Source organism: Urocitellus parryii, chromosome 4, assembly GCF_045843805.1.
Source record: "Urocitellus parryii isolate mUroPar1 chromosome 4, mUroPar1.hap1, whole genome shotgun sequence".
In the NCBI taxonomy this organism is placed as follows: domain Eukaryota; kingdom Metazoa; phylum Chordata; class Mammalia; order Rodentia; family Sciuridae; genus Urocitellus; species Urocitellus parryii.
The window spans coordinates 15,736,724-15,764,332 of record NC_135534.1 but is presented as its reverse complement, the minus strand read 5'-3'; the positions used below and the strand labels follow the sequence as shown (position 1 = coordinate 15,764,332).

General features: G+C 49.9%; 1 protein-coding gene across 1 annotated transcript in view; it reads left to right on the top strand.

Annotated features, from left to right (window-relative positions):
• Positions 1–25,311, top strand: part of P2rx3 (purinergic receptor P2X 3) — a 28,018-nt gene extending 2,707 nt beyond the window's left edge. Inside the window, exons 2-12 of the mRNA XM_026406581.2 lie at positions 4,634–4,769; positions 5,184–5,255; positions 5,468–5,531; positions 6,180–6,273; positions 6,564–6,641; positions 7,352–7,493; positions 8,042–8,178; positions 23,277–23,370; positions 23,606–23,671; positions 24,201–24,278; positions 25,207–25,311. Coding sequence (XP_026262366.1) covers positions 4,634–4,769; positions 5,184–5,255; positions 5,468–5,531; positions 6,180–6,273; positions 6,564–6,641; positions 7,352–7,493; positions 8,042–8,178; positions 23,277–23,370; positions 23,606–23,671; positions 24,201–24,278; positions 25,207–25,311 — 1,066 coding nt within the window. The remainder of the gene's footprint in view (positions 1–4,633; positions 4,770–5,183; positions 5,256–5,467; positions 5,532–6,179; positions 6,274–6,563; positions 6,642–7,351; positions 7,494–8,041; positions 8,179–23,276; positions 23,371–23,605; positions 23,672–24,200; positions 24,279–25,206) is intronic.
• The last annotated feature ends 2,298 nt before the right edge of the window (positions 25,312–27,609 follow it).

Sequence of the window (27,609 nt, the reverse complement as noted above, 5' to 3'; positions counted from 1 at the left end):
TGGAGCATTTCAACATGTGAGTGAGTGACCGAGGCTGAGAAAGACAGCCTTGATGAGATCCGAGCTGGGAAGACCACGATGGCCAATCTACCCAGAGCTTGGGGGAGTAGGAGTGGATGGGGAAAAAAAGGTAGGAGGGGAATACAGTCTGGTGGAGAGATGAGGGCGCCTAGCCTCATAGTATTTGCAGGGTCCAATGCTGTGTTCTTAGCATGTAACTAAAACTTGAATATTTTTTCCCTGTTTTCTGAGCCGGGTAGACAGGATGCCCAGCCTTACCTAGTGGAGTGCAGCAGGAGGTGGCTACTCCTCTGTGCATTCACAGCAACACGCCCCCTTATTCTCTTGGCACGGGCTGTCACCCCCACCTCCAGCCTCAGCTGCTGTCATCACTGGTTTCCTTTATCCACAAGAGGCCAGAATTTACCCCACGTTTCTCCTGTCTTCTCTGAGCCCAGGTGGTAATCCCCAGTCTCCTCTGTGGGGTGGGACTTCCTAAGGGCCAGTCCCCTTTCTGGATCCTGGAAATAGAAGGAAATCCTTGGGGCCTGAGTCCCAAGGAAGTGCTGGCTGGTGCTGGCCTGACTTTGAAGAAGCTCCCTTTCTGGTGACCTGCAGGGAGGGACTTTTGCAGTGCTTCAATCCTCCATCCCTCAGATGGACCAGCGGTGGGTTAGAGAGTCCCTGACCCATCACAGCCCTGCTCTCCTTGTTTCTCCACTGTACACACAAATCACCAGCTGCACGGCCACCCACTTGGGTTCAGAACATCCAGCCTCATCTCAGATCTTATATAGCCATTCGGCACCTAAAGCAAGTACAAGAATGGAGATGTCAGGTTTCAAGAGAAAAGCCTGAGTGCCCCCTTCTTGCCCCCCAAGTACCTCTTGACTGAAGGTAGCACTCTGAACACCTTGTCAGCACATCAGGCAGCAAATTCTGTGGGCGGACCTGTTGGACCCGCCATCCTATGGTCCAGAGAGAAGTGCAACTCTCCTTCCCGCCTGCCCTCTCTACGTGGCAACTCCATAATGATACTGTGGAACACAGAGCATCAGTTAGAAGCCCAGTTCTGACGCCAACTAGGAATGGGACCTCAGGAGCATCCCTTTAGGCCCCTAAGTCTCAATCCCCGGATCTGGAAGATGGGTTTAGGAATACCTCCTCCCAGGGAATTATGTCACCAGGGAGGTGACACACGTCGAATACCTTGCCTGAGACGGTGACTCAGTAATACTCAGTAATAGATGGGACTATTAATATTCCACAGACTCCCTATCGCGCCTCCCCCCTTCCCTCTGCCCAGCTCACACCTTCCTAAGAGACCCCTCTCCTCCAAAACACACAACACACGCTCTTTACACCCACTCCCTGGCCTCCTCCTTGACTCCCTGGGGGTGGACGGGAGGGTGCTGGGATGCTGCTCTGGCCTCCTTCCTGCACATCCCACCTGCCAAGGAGCTGCCACCCGCCTTCCGCTCTATAAATAATAAACCAGGAACTCGAGAAAAAAATAAGTCAGAGCAGCAGAGTAAAATGCCAAGAATTGAAGGCTCAGTCCTGCCCCATCTCCTAAGCCCCAGCCTCTAGAGACAGTCTCGGCCCCTTTGTTCTGGAAATGAAGCAGCCCCTCATTTCCAAGCTGCCCTGATGACATTCTCAGCCCCGTGGGGCTACTGGAATTCTTCCACTTGTTATTTAACTCAGAGAGAGAAGTCGAATACGGCCTCTCCTCCCCACGGGGGAAAGAAGGAGCCTTAGAGGAGGAGAGGGAGGAATGGGATTGGTTAATTGTTCCTCCGAGTCCTGAGCGCCTTCCAACTGAGACTTTCCTGAGCTCGGAGAAGCTTCCCCTGGTGATGGAGCAGGGGTTAGCAGGACAAGCACCAGGGTCCAGTTCAGGAGGGCAACTGTGCCCTGGCCCTGAGCTGGGCACAGCTGAAGATGCTACGGTGAGGTGGCTATGAGTGGTCTGAAGCAGATTGCCTGGTTTGGGACCCACATACCAGCTGTGTGAACTTGGGCAAGTCTGCACACTCCTCTGTGCCTCAGCTTCCTCATTTGTAACATGTAGGTAATTATCAAAGCTGCCATACTGGCAAGGATTCATCAAAGGAGTCAGCTTAGTGTCCCGTGTTGGCTATATGATAATGATCTGAACTCTGCTTCTCATCTGCATATGTTCCTGAACTTTAAGGACAGGAGCAGGGGTCTCCAGGAGCCATTACATTAGATCAACACAGAGAAATGTGTCCATTCTGTGGCCAGGTACACTGAGGCTTAGGAAGGGTGTATTTGGACTGTGGCTAACGCTCTGGTGAGTGTTCAGCATCATCATCAGCCATCATAGCTGGGAGCAGAAAGCCAGGGTCCCGGACCTCACTCCATCTATTCTGGGGGGCCCAAGTCCAGGAGCTAATCATGCTGTCTGGATATCTACTCCATTTTTCTATATCAGGATGCTCCCTTCTCTTCTGCTAGAACATAACATGATGAATGAGATCCTAATGAAACTCCTCCCCTTCCCAAAAAAGAAAAGTACCGGGGAGGTAAGGCACACAGTAGCACAGTGCTCCACAGAGGCCTGGTGTTCGTAAAAGCATTTACAGGCTTGTGAATAACTCTTAATGGCGCATTAATCAGGATGCTGCTGGCTCTAAGGCAGCAACAATAAAACAGGTAACAGGTTTGGAGCCATTTGCCAGTGCTGTGCATGACCCCACCCTTTCTCTCCCACTCAACCATTCAGACTTCAAGTTACACTACAGAAAAATGATAAAGATGCAGGGTGATTAATATGTTAACTAACAATATAACCATTTCACAATGTACACATATTTCAGAACTTTAATTGCACTCTGAAATATGTAAATCATTGCTTATTGATTTAAAAAAAGAAAAAAGAATCCAAGTGAGTGAAGCACCATATAGGGGTCAACTCCAGCTCCTCACACTGAAAACCGAACAAGGAGCCACTTGCAAACATCATCCTGTGTTTGCAGTGATCATGACCATGGTGTCCATCTTACAAGTGATAGTGACCCTCCCAGCATGTTCTGGGAGCTTCCCCCTCTGCATCTTCCAACAGTGGAGGACCCTGAAAGTCATCCAGCTCAACCTCCACCCGGGGAAGGGGTCTCCCCTTCACACACCTGGCAGGTCATCATCCAGATCTCTTTGGCCTTCCCAGCCCTGCGATGCCCACCACCTCCCACAGCAGCCCATCCATGGCGACTCAATGGTAGTTAGACAGCTCCTGGGCTTGGGATCCTCACCACCCACTAATAAACACCTCAGGTCAGCTCAGCCCCAGGACTGCTTCTGCAGCTGCCCAGCCTAGGACTCCCACAGTTTTGTCTCAGTCTCCTGCCACTCATCTGATGCGGCTTTTCTACCCTGGTGAGATACAGAAAATGATCCTAACCCAGCATTTCCAAAAGTACCTTCCAGAAGATGTCAGTATTTCTTCAGAACCGGCATCTGTGCTTAAATAAGATCGGGAGGGGCAGGGTTTGTAGTGGTGGTAGACCACTCGCCTACCAGGTATGAGGCCCTGAATTCCATCCCCAGCACCGCAAAAATAAATAAATAAATATTTAAAAATATAATTAAAAAATTAAATTTTAGCAGATGCATTTGTTGTTGAACTTATGTGACAGGTTTTCTCATACATAGAATGGGGACAGTAACAGCATTTGCTTGTGATTTTGCCATCAGAAACAGAGCATGTCCCTGGCTGGAGGGGGCACTGAACCAGGCTGAGAGTAGCTTGAGCTCTGAGGGTTGCGATGGTGACTGCATGTGAAATGCAGAGGAGACAGTTGTCGGGTGCGTCTGCAGGCCCTGCTTGCTGCAGGCCTGCAGCAAGCCGGAGAGTGGTGATGGGAGAAGGGAAGGGAGCCCAGCTACATCCCCTGGGTCGATCCACGGCTTTAAGCAGCAGGGAGAAGCCACTACAGGTAAATGACCACTTGGTGGCAGCACAATTCAAGGAATAAGATTAAATCCCCTGCCCCACCCCCAACCCCATTCCATTCACCTGGCAGGTAAAGAAGCAACCACTGCCCCTCTGTCCTCCTCCATCCTCCCCTGACACTTGGAGGGAGGAAGGCTGCCAAGTACTCAGTTCCCAGGGGCCTTTGGTCGATTTTTTTCCTGAACATCTACTATGTGCCAGGTGTTTAGGATACAGCCATGCACAGAGCTGGGAATGCACATGCTCTGCCCTCTGCCCCTTCTCTCCTGGAAGCCTGCCAGAGAAAGGACTCTATTATCAGCAGGAATGACTTTAAGCCAAATTTTTAACAGGGCAACAGCTCCCAAGAAGGTGAACATTTGTTCTTAGGGGTAAAAAAGCTCACTCTTTGATGTATAAAGCACAAATATGCACGTGGTATCTGTGATATTGAAGCGGGGAGCAATTATTTTTTAAAAATTCTAAAAAAGCTCCTTGGTGGGGGAGGTAGGGAAACACTACTTTAAGTTCACCAGGGACTCACTAGGGTCCCCCATCTCCAGTAAGGCCTTGTCCCTGTGCTGCCATAATGCTAGCCAAAAGAAGCCCTCTCCCAGCATCTTCTGCTAGGCCTATGGACCCTTGTCTGTCTCTCTGCATCTCTGCTTCCTGCCCCAGATGGGTATTCTTGCACGAGAAGGCATACCAAGTGCGGGACACAGCCATTGAGTCCTCGGTGGTAACCAAGGTGAAGGGTTTCGGACGCTATGCCAACAGAGTCATGGATGTGTCTGATTATGTGACCCCACCCCAGGTATGGTTTCCCTACTCACATCTGGGGAGGGTGGGGAGGAGGGGGCTGGGCAAGAAAAGTGCCCCTGGGACTCCCAAACCCGAATCAGTGGTGTCAGTAACCCGTAGAGGGCCTGGCCCCCTGGTTGCTGGGATTTGTGGGGCAGCTTGGGTCTGACCTCCAGAGTACAATTCTGGGCGTCAGAAAGCTGGGTTCCTCTCCAGGCTCTACCTTGACTCATGCTGCAATCAAAACACAGCACCCATGTGGGTGGTCAGAAAGAGCCATTCGGATCCTAGCTCTGCCCTTTGTTAGCCCTGCCACCTTGGTCAAATCCCAGAGTCTCAGTTTCCCCCTCTGTAGAGTGGGGACAATAGCAGTCCCTGTCTCAAGATGGGGACTGTTGCAGGATTTTCTCTCCCTACTTCTCCCAAGGGCACCTCCGTCTTTGTCATCATCACCAAGATGATCGTTACTGAAAACCAGATGCAAGGATTCTGCCCAGAGGTGAGGGGACAGAGGAGGTTGGAAGAAGGGGGTCAAAGAAGAAAATGCTGTAGGGAGAGGTCGTCGGCAGGGAGGGCCTGGGTGCGAGCCTCCTAGCTGTGACTGGCACCTCCTTCCTCCAGAAGCCGCCACTTTGGGAGGCAGTGGGAGCCCAGGGGCTCACCAGGGCCAGGGAGGGTCCCTCACACTCCTGCGGTCCCATCTCCCCCCAGAACGAGGAGAAGTACCGCTGTGTGTCTGACAGCCAGTGTGGACCTGAGCGTTTCCCGGGTGGGGGTGAGTCAGCCCCTTCCTCACCCCTCCCATCCCCAAGCTGTTTTGGGGGGCAGCAGATCCCTGAGAGCCCACCCTAGGAGCAGGCAGAGAACCCACCTATGGATCAGCATTTGTGGGGGCTCCCTGGGTGCCAGACCCAGAGGGGCCTATGAAGGTGCCCCCAAGAGGAGTGTGAAGTCTAGGGATGCAGAGCCAGGCAGGGGCACAGCAAAGTGGTATGTGCTGTCCAGGGAAGGGAAAGCACAGGAAAGGGAGAGAGACTGGTTCTGAGAGAGTGGCCCGGAGCCTTCCTGGAGGCAGCGGCATTTGGACTGGGCCCTGAAGACAAGTGGGATTTGGCAGGACAGAGACGGCTTCAGGCCAAAGGAGCAGCTCCAGCTCAGAGGTGAGGAAGAAAGAGCTAGAAAGATACGGGCTCCGGGTGCTGGGGCTTAAGGAGCTGTCAGAGGAGGGTGTGGACTCTCCTTGGTCTGGTCTGCAGCTCAGGAGGAGAACAGGGAGAGAGCTGTACTGTGCAAGCACACAACAACGAAACAGAGGGTCCGTTCCTTGGCAGGTCCCTGGGGCAGGGGTGGTCCCTGATGAGGAGGGGGAAGGGACTGGCAAAGAGCAGGTGGCCAACCAGCCTTAGTGGCTCCTCCCTCGCAGGGATCCTCACCGGCCGCTGCGTGAACTACAGCTCTGAGCTCCGGACCTGTGAGATCCAGGGCTGGTGCCCCACGGAGGTGGACACCGTGGAAATGTGAGGTCCTGCGCCAGACGGGAGGAGAGAGGACCCCACCTAGTTCCTCTTTGCCAACGTGGGGAGCTCTGCATCTCTGAGCTTATGGAGGGTCTCAATGTAGTGTCTCTTCATGGGGGTGGTGGTGGCCTCTGGGTATCATCCCTCCTGCCCCTTCTCTCCCTTTGACTCTGGAGACCCAGAGAGGCCTTCCCATCACTCCCTTTCATCTATAAGAGGTCTCCCTTGGGAGGCATCCACCAGGGAAAGAGGCTCTTCCTGAGGGCTAAGGCTTCCATCCTCACCCACAGGCCTATCATGATGGAAGCGGAGAACTTCACCATTTTCATCAAGAACAGCATCCGTTTCCCCCTCTTCAACTTTGAGAAGTGAGTCCTCACTTCCTCCCCCAATCACCGGGCCACCTCACCTGCCGGAGAATGAGGTGCCCCATGCACTATGGTTCTCTCACTTCCCAAACCCCATCTCCAGGACTCCTAATCCCAGCCTCCCAGCGGCCTTGGCCTCTGACTATTGAGTGGATTTGGGGGCTAACTTCCCTGCCAGCCTCCCTGCCTTGGGGCTCAGACCGACCTGAGAGTTTTGTTTGAACCAGGGAGGGACCATTTAAACTTGGCCCTGAGCACAGATGCCTCCTGAGATTGGAAACCAAGGAGCTTGTCCGTTTTTCTTTCCCTACATCAAGCCCCCATGTGGTATCCCTTTTCTTAGTCAGTTCAGCCATTGTGTAACTCAGTCATTCATGAGGGCACGAATGGTGGGCATCTGCCCTGTGCAAAGTACAATGGCAGGCCTGCAGAGGTGCCGAGTGTCAGGAGTGACTCTCGCCCTCCAAGATGCCCAGCCTGGCAGCTGGGGGACATTGGGCATGGACACACATAACCCTACTATGGATGGAGAGTGTTTGGGGTTAGAAAAAGATGCAGAGCAAGAGGGGAGGGAGACAGTGAATACCCAAAAGCTCAGGACATGGACGCCCCTGCCTGGGTGTGGAGAGCCCTGAGCCCCCTGAAGGCTGGAGAGCAGTTTGTGTGGGACCACTTTAACCCTGGCCTTGCCTCTCTCCTCTTCTCCCCAGGGGAAACCTCCTGCCCAACCTGACAGCCAGGGACATGAAGACCTGCCGTTTCCATCCTGAAAAGGCTCCTTTCTGCCCCATCTTGCGGGTGGGGGACGTGGTCAAGTTTGCAGGGCAGGATTTTGCCAAGCTGGCCCGCACGGTGAGAACCTAGTTCTTCTTCTGTAACCTCTACCAGGGGAACTCAGCCCTTCCCCAGACTCCGGAGCTCTTTGGAGGCAGCCAGGAGACCAGGAAAGAGCTGCTGCAAGACAGCGCCACCTGGTGGAAGTATCCCAGGCCTGCAATTGGCTTTGTCCCTGAATCCTTTCAGCCCCCGTCCAACCCCTACCCTGAGTGGTCTCCCCTCCAGTGACCCATTTCCCCCAATCCTCAGTTTCCCATTCCTGTATTTATACTTCCCTTTAGGGAGAGGCGATAGAACTCTGAAAAGGGCCATGAGGGGACAGTGGACCCATGGCCACTTTCTCTATATTGTAGACAAGGAACTGAAGGTTCCAAAAGTAAGAAGGACCCTGAGGCTCCAGGGTTCTACCCCTGGCTACAGCACTTCTTTACTGTGACCAGTCACTTTCTTTTCTGCCTGCCTCCACCTTCCACCTTCAGAATAAAAAGAAGTCACTTGTCACAAGCCCCTGTCCCACTCTGGCTGAGCTCAGGGGAATGCTCATGTCTGGCCTCTTTCTTCAGGGTGGAGTTCTGGGCATAAAGATTGGCTGGGTGTGCGATTTGGACAAGAGCTGGGACCAGTGCATCCCCAAATACTCCTTCACTCGGCTGGACAGCGTTTCTGAGAAAAGCAGCATCTCCCCGGGGTACAACTTCAGGTAAATCCCCGCTCTCCAGGGACATGGGGGAAGGGAGTCAGCTCCAGAGAACTTCACCTCAGGCAGCAAGGCATACTGGGAAGGAAAGATCCTTGGCCCCCTCCATGCTCCCATAAGGCTTTGGCTCAAACTAGGGAAGGACTCTGTAACAGGCAGCCGCAGTGCTGCATGGGCTGTGCTGTGAGGTGACAGCTCCATTACAGGAAGGGACTGAGCCCATTGCTCCTGCTCAGGCCATAGTGAAGCCCGATGGCATAGTGAAGCCCGATGGCCAAATCCTGCTGAAATGCTGGCTGCTGTGATTCCTGGTCTATTCTTAGCACTAATATGTAGAGGTAATGCCCGGACAGCCCCATTCCCTGTCCTATGCCTGGACTTTCTAAGGTCTCTCACTGACCAAAGTCAGGGCAATAACTGTTCACTTTACAAGATGGTAGTTTTGCATTTTGCAAATTTTGCAAATTTCCAAACCAGGAAATTTCATGAGTCACAAATAACAAGTATAATGATTATTAGTTCTTCCTCAGTGCCTTTCCAAAGAACTTAAACCAGTCTCTTAATATCATCTAATATCTATTCTCAATAGCCTTGAGACTTAAGGGATCTTTTGGGTTTTTTTCCATTTGGAATAGAGGGAAAGAGGAACCATAGGATACACTGTCTGGAATACTTGAAGGGCCTTGGAAAAACCCTCAGCCTCCTCACCTCCTAATTTCCCCTTCTGCAAATTTATGATAGCATCATTATTATCCTGAGAATCCTATCAGCCAATACTTGAAAAGCTTTAGCTCCTGATTTTGATTTACCTTTAAAATCTGAAGACTCAGTTTCTGCCAGGGTCCTGATTAAGTACACAGTGTTGTACACTAAAGAGGCCAAATGTACTCAATAGGCAGTGATAGGGATGATCTACATATGATACATTTGTTATATATTCAAAGAATTGTTCTTCAAATTTCCTTTGTTGTAGTAATACTCTCTGTTATAATGGCAAATGTAAGCTAAAAGAATCACATTGCTTTTTTTTCACTTAATTTGTAACTTTAAAAAATAATTACCTATCCTATTAAGCTTTATATTTAATAGTTTTGAATATATATGTATGTTCTCTGGAAAGAAGAATTTTTAAAAATTGAAATTGCTTTCATAATCAACTCCAGAGTTTAAAAAACCATAGGAAACAACACATATTTTAAAGTAGTTTAAAAATACTGTTTGGCTCCCTGGCAGAAATTGGCATATTTATTCAGTCAGTACATCACACTGAAATCAATACAAAGGATATTTGTATGGTGGCTTAAAATAGTAACACATTAATAAAATTCTCATAATCTAAAATGCAAGTTTTCATCCTCATAACTTCCCTCTGGCCACTGGGGATTCTTCAGTCCTCCAAATAACTCATTTGGCAAGAAACACTTATGAAGAGTAAAACTATCATGAAGACCCCAACAACTGGTATCATACAGTTTTAGAACAATGTCTTTCATTTAAAGAAGAATGGGTCTGAAGTTCTTATCTCTAATTTATCATGCTGTGGCTATCCACCCAAGTAGGCACAACAGGCCTAAATAAGCTTGGATTGTATTTGGGGACACAAGATGGAAGATCTCTAAGGATCTCACCAGTGTAATTTCCGGAACCTAAGGAAACCCATCTGAGAGGTATGGGCCTCCAGGAAACTGACTCCTTCATCAAAGCTTCCAGGCTATAGTAAGAAGGGGCAAAGCACTCATTTGGACCTTTGCAGTTGAAAAGAGTTTCCAAGCTGGGTGCAGAGGTGCTTGCCTCTAATTCCAGAGGCTCAGGAGGCTGAGATAGGAGGATAATGAGTTCAAAGCCATCCTCAGCAACTTATCGGGGCCCTAAGCAGCTTAGACCTTATTTAGGCCTAGGTCTATCTCATGCCCTGTTATGCTTACTGGGGCAGATAGCCACAGCACAATAAATTGGGGATAAGAACTTCAGACCCATTCTTCTTTAAATGAAAGATATTGTTCTAAAACTGTATGATACCAGTTGTTGGGGTTTTCATGATAGCTCTATCTTCATAAGTGTTCCTTGCCAAATGAGTTATTTGGAACCAGCCTCAGCAACTTAGCGAGGCCCTAAGCAATTTATTGAGATCCTGTCTCTAAAGAAAATATGAAGGGGCTGGGATTGTGGCTCAATGATAGAGCACTCACCTAGCATGTGGGAGGCCCTGGGTTCAACCCTCAGCACCACAAAAAAAAAAAATAAATAAATAAAATAAAGATATTTTGAACAGTTACAACCAAAAAATAATAAGAAGAAGAAGAAAATATGAAAAGGCCTGAGGATGTGGCTCAGTGGTTAAGCACCCCTGGGTTCAATCCCTAGTGAGAAAGAGAGAAAGAAAGAAAGAAAGAAAGAAAGAAAGAAAGAAAGAAAGAAAGAAAGAAAGAAAGAAAGAATGAATTTCCAGAGGGCCCGAGGAATAACACTGACATGGAGGAATATCTGCCATCCATGACGAGCAGAGGGCTCTCCCCACACTCTCTCTCACAGCCCTACGTCTGGGTGCCCACCCAGCACCCTCAGACTGCCATCAGCCTACAGGCACCATGTTGGCATCCAAGCTAAGTTAAGCACCTATGTGAGAGAGGCACAAGGTCACCTTTCTGAGTGCTCAGATAAAAAGAAAGGGGACCCAAGGCCACGTTGGACACACAGTGTGTTTTCAATGATGTGGTCATTTTATGCTGCTCTTGAGAACCTCACTGTGTAAAGCATTCTGTCCACTTTGGCTAATTGTTCCTCACCCACCCTAAGATAGGTACAATCCCCAAATGAGGAAATGGAGGATCGCAGAGTTAAATTCATTTCTCAAGACCACAGATCCAGTGGTCCCAGGAGCCTGGATACCAATACCTTTTCTTAGCTGATCTCCACCCCAATCAGGAAGGCCAAGGGCCTTTGCACTTGTTGATCCTCAGAAGACTATGCCTAGATAGTTGGTACTTTCAGCCCCACTTAAAAACAAAGAATCTGAGTTCCAGAGAGGTTCAAGGATTAGCAGATGCTGGAGACATAATTTATAGCCTGCCCTTTTGTCTCCCAAACAAATCATTTGCCTCTTCCTCCAATAGAGGCCAGATTTTTCAACGTCCTACTATTGCCATTTGCTCTGGAGAGAAGGGAATTGTTCAGCCAAGATTCAGTCTTGTTTTAATCTGCAAATTCAGATATCCAGAGGCAGCTAGAGATTCACATTTCCATCACTAATTACTTCTGCAGCTCCCTTCCAAATGCTACCCCCTCCCCTACTTTTCACAGTTCTTTGCCTGCAGAATCAGAGATTTTGAGAATTTTAGTCGTTAAAGAACCCTTGGAGAGGCCTAGACAGAATCCCTCACTGTACAGAGGAGGAAGTGGAAATTCCAAAAGAGGAAGTGACTTGGCTAATGTCCCAGGGGCATGTTAGCATAACCTTGGAGGTCACTGGATCCCAAGTCCTACCTCAGTCTCTCTGTGGCACAGCCCTAAATAAGAGGCTCTTCCTAAGGTGACTTGTTCATCATTGGATGGATTCAGTTACTGGCAAGGTAACCTCAGGTTGAGCCAAGATGTATCTCCCTTCAATTCCTACCCAGAGTACTTGGTCCTCTTCATCTAAATTAACCTTTATTTGTGATTTCTCCTAAAGTTTCTGCTCATTCTCTACCTAGAATTTGATAGAGAGATTTTATTTTTATTCCTAGGTGTATTCTGCAAGGGTAAAGATTCCAGGAAGCACTTGAACTTACTCTTTATGACGCCTCTTTCCAAGCACATTGAGAGTGCAGTGGGGTCATCTGGATTTGTAGTGGACAAAGTGTATAATTTCTAAAAATTAGAACTGATGAGAATTGCTAATTCAGTGGTATGCAGTTAAAAGACATCCCCAGAGGTAGGAGGTGGCACCCTGCAGAGTAAACAAGGGGCTCATAACTGTGGGCCAGGTTCCTGCAGCCCAGGTTGACCCTCCATTCACTAGAGGAGATTTTAAACAGAGCAGCCCTCTCTTCCCCAAAGTGCTGGGACAATATATAGTGTCATCTGAGCGTGTATGCTCGTGGGAGTTTGTGAGGGAGTGGGGGTGTGTGTTGGTGGGCGAGTGTGTGAGGCTGAGTGAGAGTTTATCAATATGTGAGTGTGTGTGTGCATAGGCACTGATGGTACAATGACAGATTAATAATACTGTATCTGTCAGGTCTCAGCAGGAAACAGATGGCCCACTCAAATTGGGTAATTTGAGGAGAGTTTAATAAAGGGACTGTTTCAAAGGTATGGGCAGGATGCAGGGGAACCACAAAGGAGAGAGCAGGCTCTGGGGACAGTAACAGAACAGGGGTGTAACGCAGGTGTGGCCCAGGTCAGCTCTGCCCAAAGGCAGAGCTGAGGCAGAACAGTCTACAGAAGCAGCTCAGGGAAGGAGGGACGCCTGTGGGTGTCCAGTCAAGCCTAACAGCCCTCATTTGTGGAATTACAGCCCCTCACTAACCCATGGAGGTCTCTAGCCACTTTATTCCCCTGGCCAAAGCATGAGCCACATCCAGGAAAAACGCTCATACACATAGACATGAGCAACTCTGCAGGCATTTTAAAAAAGGAAAAGGTCCTTTCTTTTGCAACAGATAAGACATAAATGCATTCTCAGAATAATAAATTAGAGCACTACTGACCTACATGGAGTAGATAGGGGCCTACCCTTTGCTCCTGAGGCCTACTCCTCTTGCAAGAAGTTAGCTTTCTGCACAGTTTAGGATTTTCCTTCTGGTCCTTTCTCTATGTATATGTACTTATGCAGCATAAAATTCCAGGACTTTGAGACCTCTAAAAGCCTATCCCTAGTCCTTAGATTAAAAGTCTCTGAAATTAAGTCTGCAAAGCCTTTCACACCTGTTTTTGTCAAGATTCACAGCTCACAGCACCATCCCACCCACCAAGGTAGACTGAGAAAGTTTTCACGATTTGCCCGAAATGATACAGCCTGATTAGGAGAAGAGGCACATCAAGACGCAAAGCCAGGGGCCTGATCTATATTCATTGCTTCTAGCACACCTTCCAGCATCACGTGGCTTGTAAAAAAAGAAAGAAAGAAAGTAGCTGTAAGAGATATGCCCAGCGGTGATTGCCAGAGTGACGAGAGAGAAAGCAGAGCAGAGCCATGCATTTAGCAATGTCTGATTTCTCATTTCCCCTCTGAGAGTTCCTAAGACAGCTTTGCTACTAAAAGGCAACGCAGTTTTGGATTTCCTCTCTTGGTGTCTGGGACAGAAAAACACTTGTTCATCTGCTAGATGTTCCTCGTGCAGTAGGTGTTTCTAGCGATCATTCCGTGTTGGAAATGTACCCACAGCAGCTTTCATGAAGCTCTAAGATTTGGCCCCAGTTCTGCTTCCATGCTGAAGCATGCAGATCAGCAAGATCTTAGGCCAATCTACAGAGATGGAATCGAAGTGTGCCCCTGGCTTTGATCACTCTCTACAATCTGGATTTTTCTCCTTCCAAAAGTCATAGAATATGTGTTAAAAGCAGCCATTTCCATCATTTCCACAGAAACGCTGGCAGGCCCTCTTCAGCAGGGCATATTAGCTTGAATTCTCCATGATCCTTTCTCATCTTCAACCTCTTGACCGTGGGAGGTGAGACAACATAAGTGATCCTGGGTTTATACAACCCTATGTAAATGTTTGTGTCTGTCCTGTGTGCACAGCAACCAATGTTATTGGTGGAAAATATAATCCAACACTCTCCGAGCACTTACCAGGGAATCAGGGATTTAGCATGAACTACCTCCTCCACTCTGAAGAGAGATCTTGTTCTATCTGGAAATCTGGGTCTCAGAGGTTCATTACCTGTCCAAGACCACACAGCCCATTGTGCTGAAGGGGAGTTCAAACCTTGGCAGCCTGACTCCAGAGCCTATACTTGCAGCCACAGTCACTTAGTAGGACCAGTATGGTTACCCCCATTATACAGATGAGGAAACGGAGGGCAACAAGATCACTCTCAGAAAAAGGCAGGTAGTATAATGCCGTTCTCAAGTACAGCTGCTGGCTCCATGTCCATTATCTGTCCTTGCCTTATAAATTAAGGATAAATTAATAGCAATACATTTTTTAAAAATCAACAAAACAACTTTTTAAATGTCTGCCTTGGAGGTTGATTAGGTCCCTAGACTACAAATAAATAAACTTGGCTCTGGTCCCTTCTCTAAGGGGAGGAGTCCCAGCCGGCTCTACGGATGTGGCCCCATCCCAGATGCAGTGAGTCTGCCAGGAGATATTTTCCTATCAGTGCAATATCAACTGTAAAAGTGTATTTCAGCTGGCAAAATTACTTCCCACAGGCAAAGCTTTGCTGAGAACACCAGCTCCTTCACTTGGAAACCCAAATTCCAGGCCTGAGTTTTCCCTTGCAAGTCAAACCCGGATCCCACAAGTTTGTTGCTGTTTTTCCTGCTGCCGTAACAGTTTCATGTCCCCACGTCAGGAAGTGGTTTCCACCACTCTAGGGGAGGATAGATCATTTCCAAACAGATGTCTGGGAGCTTCTGAGGGATTTGTACACCATGATAAAATCCTTCTCCATTCAGCAAACACTTATTGACTGCTGACTGCTGCAAATGTCAGCTCAGCATGGGGAAGCACTTGCAAGGTGGGGAGCCATCCAAAGCTAAAATCTGGCTGCCCCTGGAGGTCACGCATTGGGTTTCTTGTGCAGGACGTATTCAGACGTCATGAGGGAAACCCCTTGCAGATAATGTGGGGAGGACTGTACAGTGCTCTTCCAACTTCCAGATTATGTCACATCCTGAGCTTTGGGGCTGATACATTGTGAACCAGGGCAGTTGCTATGATGAAGGGATTTTTATTCTAGTAGGAATGATCGATCTGAACCTAAATGACAAAACCGTCCGTACAGAAGAATATAGTTGTCCCTCGTATCCATGGGTTCCATGTCCATGGATTCAACCAAATATGGATTAAACATATTTGAAAAATACAGCAAGGTATGGTGGTGTATAATCCTATAATCCTAGCACCTCAGGCAGCTGAGGCAGGAGGATCCCAAGTTTAAAGCCAGCCTGGGCAATTTAGAGAGACCTCAGCCACTTAGCAAAGACCCTGTCCCAAAATTTAAACAAGTAAAGCACCCCTGGGTTTACAATCCCCAGTACCCTCCCAAATACATTTTTTTTAATAATCACATTTTTTCTAGTTACAGGATAGCAACTATTTACATAGCACATGGTATTATATATTGTAAGCAATCTAGATCTGACTTAAAGCATGTGGGGCAATGTGCATATTGCAATGTGCAATGCCTTTTTTTTTTTTCTGGTACCGGTGATTGAACCCAGAGCCTTGCTCATGCTAGGCAAGTGCTCTACCACTAAGCTCTATCGTCAGCCCTATCATGCCATGGATTTGGGCATCTGTGAGGACTTCTGAAATCCATCCCCCATAGATAACAAGGGACAAGCCAAAGTGAAGTAGAGGTAAAGCAGACAGAGCCCTGGGTGTGGGTCAGGGGACATGTGGGCTACAGTTAGAACCTTGCCACAGAAGCTCAGTGTGATTTGGGGTGATTAAAGGCGATCATCTCTGAGGCCCCTTCAAGCTGTAATAGCCTAAGCCAACACGTGTGGGTGTCTGGGGAAGGGGTTTGAGAGCTTGGGCTGCTGAAGCGTGCACTATTATTTATAGACCTATCACACTAAAATGGAGCTTCAACCCTGCCCTGCAGAAGCACATCTGACAAATGATTTATTACGGCAATTGACGTCTGTACTTACTCATTCTTTATCTATGGCTGCTAATAGCACAAGGGAACACACGTGTGAAATGTCTCAGCACCGTCAGGCCTCAGGATTTTCAGTTTGGTCCTGTCTTGGGGGTGTCCTGTCTGGTCACAGAACAGGTGTGTCAGTGAAGCTCCTGGTAGGAAAGCACACACAGCAGGGGCTTGAGAGGAAACCCATGTGGAAGCCCAGGCATGGACAGAGAACAGAGTGGCCATCACCACCTTAGATTTGCAGCCATGGTGGGAAGAATGGGAGTCTGCTTTTGAGCTGAGGTTCCTGACAGGAGCTGTAGTCACAGAGGGACGAGGCCCCCAGATGAAACCAGAGCAGGGCAAGGGCCCAAAGGCAAAATAAATAGCCCCTTCTCTTTCCTGCCCACTGGTTCCCTGCCAGTGTCTCCCATGTCCAAACCCCAGAACCCAGAGGGCAAGAGAGCTCTGAATGCAGCCTGGAAGATCAGCCTGCCAGACCTCTGGCCCCAGAGACCTGGAAACAACTGCACACAGTTTTCTGCAAGTGCCTGGCTCAGTGGTTCTTCCAGGGGGGCCCATTGGGGAGCCTCCCATTGCTGACCACTGCAGCCTGCATGCGCCCTCCCCTTCTTCCCCTTCCCCTTCCCCAGCCCAACACTGGCAGGAGTCCAGGCTCTGCTCTCTCTACTGATACTTGTGACCTGGTCCAGTCACAGCCATGCTATGCTTTCAGCAGCAGAGGGTTTTCAAAGGCACCCTCTCAACCAGCCCCCTTGCCCCCGGGGCCCACAGTGAGCTCTCTTTTTTAGCTCCTGTCTTCGGGAGGCAGTCAGGTAGACAGGGGCTGCGGATTCCAGCAGCCTGTGTTCAGATCTCAGCGGTGCCCCTTGCAGACCTGGTAGCCAGAGAGTCACTCTGCTCTTCTCCAGCCTGTAGTCCCGGGGCATGTTGCCTGATGATTGATGGCTAATATGAACTGGAAACTGTGCGTCAGGCACTGCGCTCAGCCCTGCACTCCATCCAGTCGCTCATTTAATCCTCTCAACAGCCCTTACAGCGCTTTCTATTATCTCCACTTTACAGATGTGGAAACTGGCACACAGGGAGGTGAAGTCGCCTGCCAAGGTCATATAAACTATTTCAAGGGGCAATGTCAGGATTTAGGAATAGGATTGCCTCATTTCAGAGTCCCTAAGCCACCTGCCACTCCACTGAGCTGTCACTCTGAGGTCTAAATGAAGTAACAGGGTGATGCCTGCAGTCTAGGGCTGAGCAAGGCTCTATATTATGCCCCTGCTCCATCCCCCACTTCTCCTCCACTGGGCTGGTTCCCACTGATTGCACTCACTTTCCCACCTCGCCTGTTGCCAGATCTAAATGTTTTCTATTTGGGAAAGAAATAGTCTGTTGATGCCACCATATACTAGCTCCATCTGCATAAGGAGAATCTGAAGGAGTCCAGTGGGCAGGAGGAATCCCTCAGGCCGGTTAGTCTCATCTTTCCAGAGGTCAAGAATCTCAGGAGTTCATTACTTCTAGTGAGCATTTTCCTAACCCCTTACTGTGAACACTAGGCCAGTGGGCAAACAGACATGGTAAGAGGCAGCTTGTGTTCATGGTCTGGGGTGGTGGGGGCTGAGGCTGGAGCCTGGTGGAGATAGGAGATAGGAAAGCAGCCCGGGGGGCCCACAGCCTCTGCTCTGCACAGTAAGCCAGCACTCTGCAGAAAAGGAAAACAAAACCTTGCTTCCTAATGTTTGCCAGTGCTCATGCTGTAGGTCAGTGGTTGATTTCAAGCTAGGATGAAGTCATAAACATGGAGTCAGGAAGAGATGCACATGATTAGTAAGGGTGAGGGGGACCGGCCATTATCACCTATACCCTCCAGCCCACCCACGCTCTTTCAGCTTCTTCATAGACACCATGCTGCCCGCACCTCTGGACTTGATGTCTTTGAACTCCCCAACCCTTCAAGCCTCAGCTTGAGTGGGCATCTTGTGGTCTGGCGTCTGGTAGCTGTGCTGATGTACTTGTTGAATGCTTGAAGAATCAGAAGCCATCTGAGCTGGGCCCTAGTGGATGAATAGGAGTTTGAGGGTGGATGTATCCCATAAATGAGTTAATTCCTTTATGTTGATCACCTTTTAAAGGCCTCACCTGGTCTCAACATTTAATATCTCATAATGGGGATTCACTTTCCACATGAATTTGGGAGGGGACAAAACATATTCAGACCACAGCACTGGCTAAGAGTTTGCCCTACAGCTGGACTGACTGGGTTTGAATCCGAGTTTTATTCACTGACTGTTGGCTTTGTGACCTTAGACAGGTTGCTTATCCTCTCTGGTCCTGGCTCTTTCTCCGAAAGGAGGAGGGACAACAGTACATAATCTCATGGGATGGTTGTATGAAGTGAGTTAGGTATAAAGCACTTGGCACAGTGCAGGGGACACAGTGAGCACTCAGTATATGTTGGCAGTGACTGTTGCTAATATTCCTATCTCCAGGAGTGAGAAGAGTATATACTTAAGATAAATGTAGAAATTATTTTATTTATCCTGATCCTAGCATAAGAAGAGCACCTAATATGTATGGGGCCTTTCTCAACTGATCCTCCCCATAACTCTTTTCTTTCCATTTTTCATTTGACATAGAAGGCTCAGGTAGTTTGAGTGACTTTCCCAGGGATAAGAAGCCAGTTCATGAGAACCAAGCCGCATACCCAGATTCCTAGGACCTGTTAGGAATCAGCACAGGCTTATTCATAAGAATGCAGCATCCTGGGAATTTGCCTTCTATCTAATCCTCCCCAATTTTAACTCACTCTTTGTCTTTTGGCAAACTCTTCTCCCTGAATCTCAATCTTCTGATCTATGAAACCAGTTGTGTTTGTTGACAGGACATAATGGCAAGTGCTTATAGTCCCAGCTACTCAGGAGACTGAGGCAAGAGGATTACAAGTTTAAGGCCAGCATGGGCAATTTAGTGTGGCCTTGTCTCAAATAAAAAATAAAAAAGGATGAGGATGTAACTTAGTAGTAGAGTGTCCCTGGGTTCAGTCCCTAGTGACACAAAAATTACAAACCTAGGAGGGTCTGTGACAGTCAGGGTAAGTACTGCTAATTGCTATAACAAAAAATCCTTTCACCTCAGTGGCTTAACTCAAAGGTTTATTTCTTGCTCAGGGCATACAAGGTCAGTGGGGGTGGGGTGGGGGACCCACATAATCATTCAGGGATCTGGGCTCCTGCCATCTTGACTCAGTCTTTCCCAGGGCCTCAGAGACCTCCCCCTAGCTCCTGAGCAACTGGCCACCAGGTGAGGAAAGGGAAGATGAAGAAGAGAAGCTGCTCTGAACCACCTCCCCTCACCTATGGACAAGCCTCACTTTCATTCACATTCTACAGGCAAGAAATAGTCATGGGGCCCCAGCTAGACACAAGGGACTAAAAAATGGGTTCCAAAACATGTGCTGAGAGAGAGAAGGTAACTCAGACCTGTGACCACAGGCCATCTCTGCCCCAGGGGTCAGCCAGATCTCCACACTGGAGCACAGGAATCGGGACTGTGGGACTCTCCTCCCCAAGCTGTCCCTCCTCCTCCTTCCCCCCTGGGGAGGAGAGTCTGTCCCTGCCAAGCCTTGAGGGTGGGTGGCTGGTGAGATAATGATCTTCCCATGCTTATTGCCTCTTGGAAGGCAGGTGCTGGAGAAAAACCAAGACCGCTTTGATTTTTCTCCCTGTTTCCTTCACATTCCTTCCCAGAATAAATTCAGCCAGCCCTCGCTCCAAACAGCAGTGCCCGGGATGCAGACTTCTTGTTCTCCACGTCAGTGTCAGAGCGTTTCTCGTGGCCATAGCCTTAGGCTGGGAGTGAAGGCCCAACCTTTATCCTGATGCTCATGCCTGTGGCCCATGCTCTCGCCCCTGCCTGCCTCATTGGCATCAGTTGTCACAGCTCTGAGACAGGGGCCTTGAGTTCTCCAGTGATGTAAAACCCAGAATCAGTAGGGCTTTGAGACAGTACAGGGCTGCCTGCACCCTTAACAGCCACCTAGAGCCGAAGGCGGACGGTGTGGGACTAAGGGTATGGCCTTCAGGGTCCGCAGCACAGATCAGAACCCTGCTCAGGAGAGTTCCTTTCTCATCTGTCTCATCTAGAAAATGGTTCAACAACCACACATTCTTCCCGAGATTAACTGAGCTGCTAATGCTAAGGGATCTGCGTATACTTCCGGTGCTTTATAAATGATTGCCGGTGTGGAAAGGGTCATGGTCTCTACTTACCCTCAGGCCAACCTGGAATCCAGGAAGACTTCTGGAGCCTCTGCCCACTGCAGATACTTCTTTTCCAGACTTCTTAGAAACCTCCTTTAGAGGTCTCCTCAGAGAAGGCTCTTGGCCTGATCACACCATCTTTAGAGAAATGATATCCTTCCGATGTCTACCTGTCATCCTGCTGCTGCAGCTTGAATTCATCCTGTTCCCTCGGTCTGTGAAGCTCCCTCCCACCCACCACCCAGACAGAAGTTACTAGAGTTAGAGATGGGTCACCTGTCCCACCTGTCCCCGGCCTCCAAGCCTTTCCTTCTCAGGCCGAGTGGTGGCAATGCCTTCAGCCTCCTCCCTGGGCCCACTCTCATTTCACCTTGGGCCTCATGGACTTGAGAAGACCCTCTTGCCTCCCCTGCCTCTCCCTCCAGCTGCAGAGCTCACAGGAAAGAACTTCCTGGGTCCAGCTCCCCCAGGAGCCTTTTTCTCACCAGTCTTCCACCTTTGCTGGGCACACAGGTCCTGGCCTTGCCCAGGCACCGCAGAAAAAAATGTGCTGGCCTGTGCTCCCGCACCCCTTCCCCACCCGACACAGCTCCCTAGGCTTGAGCTTCCTCCTCTGCCTCCTGGGGGTGACTAGGGTAAGTGTCCTGGCGGTGGGAAACAGTGGGTGGTCTCCAAAGAGGTGATTAGGTGAAGGTGCTATTCACAAAGAGGCACTGGGGTCAAGGAACCAAGGAGGCTGGTGGAAGACCTCTAGGCTAGCTGCCAAGAAGGCTGGCATAGGCAAAGAGGGGACATTTCCAGAACCCAGAGAAATCCATAGCTGCAGGACAGGGCTGCCGTCAGGATCTTGGCCTTTGAGGGGGAACTGAGCCATTGCTTGAGCCTCAGCAGACTAAACACCCTGACCCTCCTGTCTTCCCACCCCCTGATTTCTGTGGGTCTATCTACAGAACCCGCCTGCAAATTGAACAGGGCAACTGGTGGAAGCTGTCTCTTAGATGAGGCTCCTGGGGCCCAGAGCTGGACAAAGACCGGCAGAGACTGAGCACGGAAGGGCAGGTGGACAAAATCACTAACAGGGGTTTCTGTGGTGTCTGCCTCCAGGGTTCAGTCCCATGAAGTGTTTACCTACCACCACTAGCAATGGGGGGGTGTATGAACCCCCCTATTTTTTAGTCATGGAAACTGACACCCTAAAGACTAAGTAACATCACTGCTAGCAAGTGATGAAGCAGGTTTTAGACATCTCTGCCTCTCTCCAGATTTCCCCACTGCCCAAGGAGTTGGCTACAGCCAGAGCATAGCCAATGTTTTATGATTGAAGGTGACCCTTCCCCATCACAATTATCTTCCTCCGGTTTCTATAATCCCTCCATTATTGATTTGCTTGGGCTGAGCTTTTCCTTCTCCCTGCTGTACAATTTCAAATGCAAATATCTATGGAAGAGATACCACTTCCGTCATTCGAAAAAAATTTCTTTCTTTCTTTCTTTCTTTCTTTCTTTCTTTCTTTCTTTCTTTCTTTCTTTCTTTCTTTCTTTCTTTTTCTTTTTTAATCCAGGTGCACTCTACCACTGGCTACATCCCCAGCCATTTATATTTTATTCTGAGACAGGGTCTAAGTAACTGAGCTGGCCTCCAACTTGGAATCCTCCTGCCTCAGCCTCCTGAGTAGCCGGGATAACAGGCATGCACCACCGTGTATGGTCATTCATTGAAAACTTCCAGGGAATGAGTTCTCACCTCCTTCTTTCTGCTGGGAGAGGCCTGTGAATCTCTGGGGGCTGGGAACACTCAGAGGGAGGCAGCCAGCACTAAATAAGAGCTGTGTTGACCCCAACATTTGCAGAACTTTCTGGGCTTTTTCATTCCGGTCATCTCACTTAATCCTCACCACTTTCAAGGAGACTGACATCAGGAACCCATTGTTCAGCTGTGGGACAGTAACCCAAAGAGATTAGAGTGCACTAATGTTAGCATTTGGGCTATGCTGGGCAGTCATGCAGGGTCAAGTGCTCTAGATTTAAAAACCAAATGACTAATGCCATAAAATCCCAAATCCGGAGCTTACTAATTGAAACTACAGGCAAGGCCCCTCCTCACCACAGCCTTCCGCAGATGGGAGTATGGACTGTCCCTTCTGTGTGGAATGCCCATGCTGTCTGTGGAGAGAATTAAATGTGGTTATTCTCAAATCCTCAGCACAGTTGATGGCACCCAGCACTCAAGATAGAGAATAGTCTTGGCCAAGGTACCAGACGGTCTCAGACTTGGACAAAGACAGCATTGATTCTCACCAGTTGGGTGACCCTGAACAAGTGACTCCACCTCTCAGAGTCTTCTTTGCAAAAGAACATTCACTTCCCTGTTGCATAGGACCGGGCAGGGATGAGAGGAGATGAGGTGGCTGGAAGCACTTTTTTTCCCACCAGTCTATAAATGTAAACATATTTCTTGAGCAAATAACAACAGTCAACATCAGCAAATATTTGCTGAGTGCTTATTTTGTCCCAGGACTGTTCTAAACCCCTAACATGTGGTTTCATTCAATTCACATAGCAACCCTGTGAAGCAAGATTTTTGTATTGTCCCCACATGCCAATGAGGAAACTGAGTTTCAGAGAGGTTAAATAATTAGCCCAAGCCTGCACAGCTGGTAGGTAAGACAGCCAGGTTGAGAAGGCAGCAGAGGCAGGAGCACCAGCAGTGAGCTGGACCCTGGATCCCAAATGAGTAGCATTGAAGAAGCCCAGAGTCCAGCAGGGTCTCAAGCTTGTGTACACATAGGACATCAGACCAACAGAGATGCTAACCCTGTGGGTTCATGGCGTGACCCAGGAATCTGCTCTTAAGTTCCCACGAGGAAGCCTGTGTAAGTGGTCAGGTAACCACCCAGGGAGGACGGTGGCAAGTGTCTCACCAAACCATCAGTAAGGGATACTTTGTTGAGGGTCAAGGGTCCTCTAGGGACCCTGAGGGCTCGGACAGGAGAGAAAGGAGCCCGCAGTGGGACCCACTTTCACCCCTGGCCTCCAGGTTTGCCAAGTACTACAAGATGGAGAATGGCAGCGAGTACCGCACGCTCCTGAAGGCTTTCGGCATCCGCTTCGACGTGCTGGTGTATGGGAACGTGAGTCCTGGGGCCCGGCGTGTGGACAGCAGGAGGGGCATCCCAGGCCAGCTGCTGGGCCCTGCAGGGGCTGACCAGCGGTCGCATCTCCCGTCCCCTCACCTGTACCATGAAGGGGTGGGCCCTGCCGTTGCTCTATGGCCCTGTGAGAGTCTCTGGCTGGGAGACCGCGTTCAGCCTCAGTTTCCACCCGTGTTCCGGCCCTCCGCCTACTCCCCCATCTTTGCGCACACAGGCCGGCAAGTTCAACATCATCCCCACCATCATCAGCTCCGTGGCGGCCTTTACTTCAGTGGGAGTGGTGAGTTCAGCCTCTGGGGGGGTCAGACGGGACAGCCCGGGTGGGGCCCAGGAAGGGGCGGGGCCAGGGGAGGGGGCGTGGCCAAGGCGAGCCCTACCTGGGCTGGAAGGTAAGGCCCTGGGTTGACGGTCCCCCAGCATTCCCACCGAGCTCCTTATCCCCGAGTTGCCTTCCAGCAAGTTCCACATCTTACAGAGTTTCTGGTTCTCACCGTGAAGGTGGGGAGGAGACTCCAGAGCAAGGTGGCGTCAGAGCCCTGCTCCCTCAGACTGGGGGTCCTTCATTCCTCTCTCCAAGCCCTGTGCCTGGAAAGGGGCCAGGAAGGTGGCCATGACAACACCTGCAAAGGCCCTGGGCATTTGTTAGAGGAGTCCTCAGTCCGGCCTCTCTGGAGGAATCGCCCCCACGCCTGACCCACTGTCTGTCTGGGGGCAGCTCAGTAGCCACTTGAACCCATGGCTTCCAGCCTCCCTGATCCCACCCCTCCCAGGGCCACCTCTCTGAGCCTGCCCTGCCTCTCCTCCTCCAGGGGACAGTCCTCTGTGACATCATCCTGCTCAATTTCCTCAAGGGGGCCGACCAGTACAAAGCCAAGAAGTTTGAAGAGGTGAGTGGGGTGGGGGTGACACGTGGAGGGCCCTGGTGACTCACCAGGGGTTCCCTGGAGGGAAGTTCAATGGGCCTCAATCAATATTGAACGTCCAGACAAGAGAACATTTGGGTGAGAGGACTCTTGGAAGAGCTTTGGAGTTCTGTGAATCATCACTGTCAACAAGTCCTCACCCACTCATTGTCCCCTCCCCATTTCTACAGGGGGACACATCCTGCCTTGGGATGGCTCAGGTTCTTCTTTGTCCCTGGAGTACATGGGAAGAGTCTTGGGATCACACAGGCTTGTGTAGCTCCCCTAATGACCAGGCCATGGCCCCAACCACCTGTTCTGTCTGACGGTGTTACCGTTGTTGACGGGTGACGAGTCCTTGCTTCTCCAATGTTAAAGCATAACACCAGAGAAGCACACGGAGGCAAGTTTAGAGTGGAAAGTAGAAGCTTTATTAAAGGACAGCAGAAAAGACTTCTCCCCGGAGGAGGAAGAGGACCCAAGAGGTGGAATCCGAGGAAGGGCGATGTCTTCCCCCTTTTATAGCTAAGGTCTTCTTCAGCTTTCCCACATTCCTGTCCTTTGTTCTGTTAACTTTCAGTGATGGAATGTAGGTGGGAAGGCCCAAAGGGTGGGGCACAGGTGGGCCAAAGGAGTAATCTGGGCCAGAAGGACTTTTGGATTAGCATCTCCATCTTTGCTGGGAGCTGTTTCATTAACTTTTGGGGGAGATGGGCTCTGGGCCTTGGGAACATTAACATTCCAAGAGTTGTTCTGCTTTTCCTGGACTCCATTCTCAACTCAGTCTTCATTTTCGATTTTACTTGATGTCAGACCTGATTTACCTAACTACACTAACTACCTATCTTTAAATCTGGCTTCAGTGGGATCTTGCCCTGTCACAGCAAAACAATGTCAGTCCTTCCGCCTGCAGGTGAACGAAGCAACACTGAAGATCGCCAACCCAGAGTTCTCCAGGGACCAGGCCACAGAGGAGAAGCAGTCTACGGACTCAGGGGCTTACTCCATTGGCCACTGATGCCCCACGCTCACCCTTGGGCTCCAGGCCTCCCAACAGGGAGCCCCACTGGCAAGGGGGTGGGGGAGAATAAGGGCTCTAACTTCTGTGGCCCTCCCCATGGGGCCACGGCTGGGAGCCAGGGGACTGGGCCTCCCATGCTCCTGCAGACTGGTAGTGCTCCCCCTACAACCTCAGTTCACCTTCATCCTTTGCATGCCCCCATCTGCTTCCCAGGACCCTGGGACTGCAGCACCTAAGCTGCCCCCTTCCAAAGAGTAGAGATACTAATAGTAATGACATGACGGGTGCCCACAAGGACCTACCAAGTGCCAGGCACTTCCACACACACTGTCTCATTTAATCCTCAGATAATCCTCTAAGGCAAATACTCATTTCCCTGTTTTGAAGACAAACTGAGACTTAGAGAGACTGAGCCAATGGTACCAGGCCACACAGCCAGGAAGTGAGAGAACTGGGATTTGAACCCAGGTCTGACCAACACCTTTGCCCACACCCACAAGAGAAGAAGGAAGTCCCTTACTGCAACAGCTGCCCGTCTGTCTCTGACCCTGATTAGGTTAATAAAGAGTAACCCCAAGCTTTCCCAGGAACTCAGGCCCCACTGTAGGGGAGCCTATTGAGACAGTGGGTCTCATCTCTCACTTGGGTGGGTTCCTAGTTCAGAAGGAAATAGGAGGCACGACTGTCCCACAGCTCAGTCCCCAAACCACTCCGGGAGCCAGATCAGGCCACGCCGTGGGGGGAGGTGATTCTGTGTTTGCAGTTGGGCCCTGTCCCAGCAGCTCAGCAGTCTTTATTTAAAATGTCAACGAAAAAGCTGCAGTGGGACCCAATGTGCTGTGAGCTGCTCAGCCAGGTAGCCCGGCCTGTCCTAATAGATGGTAGTCTTCTAAGGTAGAACCTAGAGGGGCCTCAGAAACCATCTTGTCCCAATTTGTTCCTTACAGATGAGCAAACTAAGGCCAGAAAGAGGGAAAAACTGGTCCAGTTCCACAGAGTTAGTGGCCAAGAGAGAACCCAGGTGTCCTGCTGCTCCGAGGAGGAGGAGGAAGCTTGAAAGAGCATCACCCTGGCTCCATTGGCCCAGATGTCCCACTGCCTCCCTTCTGGGCTTTCATACACTGAGAGGCCCCCAAACACACCAGGACAGAGTTCAGGGCAGACCCAGCCATTAGGAATCCCACACCATATACAATTTAGAAGCATCTTCTTAAAACTGATATAAAATTAGGAATTAGAAGAGACTTATGCAAGCAAGAACCCTAGGGTGTGAGTTTCCTGGGATTCCTGGTAAATCTGCATCTGGAAAAGCTGGAGTGTGGACATGATCATAAGGTCTCAGCAAAAACGAGCTGAATGATAGATGGGGGGCTGGCCCCTCACTAGAAGGTGCAGGGAAATGAGGCGGGGGCAGGTCTGTGAGCAGTTGGGGAGGTTCACACTGGGTGCATTTGCAAAAGCCCAACCCCAGTGATCTCCCATCTCAGGGGGAGAAGGGGCAATACTCTCTCACCTGAGGCCCATAGCTCTGCCCTCACTCACAGTCCCCTTCTCAGGGTGGTGGGTGACATCACCCCAGGGCCAGCCTCAGGAACTGGGTGGTGTTGGGAGACCTGACCAAACTTCATTTCTCCAGCAGAGACATCAGAGAAGGCCATGGCACGCCCTCCAGCCAGGAGTCCCACAGGCAGCCCTGGTGAATCCAGCTCTCAGGAAGACAAACTGAGACTCAGAGAGACTGAGTCTGAGGCTGGACTCACAGGGATGCTAAGAAGGAGATGTGTCCTGCAGAGGGACCCTTTCCCCCAGCTCCTCCCTTTCCCCCAGACTGGGGTGATCCTCCTGCAGGTGCCTCAGCCCCTCCTGAGCTTGCCAGTAAGTGTATGTGAGCCTGGTGCTGTCCTCCCCATATCTGAACCCAGTACCACTTCTATGTGCTAGACGTAGCGCTAATATCAGTACTAATGACAACAGCTAACTTGTCTCTGTCACGTCGTGGTTTGCTCCGCACAATCACCAACACAATCACATGGACCTTCACGCCAACCCTGGTGAGGTTGCTATGGTTTGTTATTAATCCTGTTTGATAGAAAAACAAATTGACAGTAGGTGGAAATTCGAGCTGGAAAACCATGCTCACGCCTAACACTACATTGCTGCTTTAATTACTCAGCATGAAAACTAGCATTTTTTGATGCTCACCCATTGGCAAGCAAGGGCTAAATGTGTGACAGGCAATGCCTAATTCAACCCTTGTTTTACAGAAGAAGAAATTGAGGCTGACTAAAATGGAGA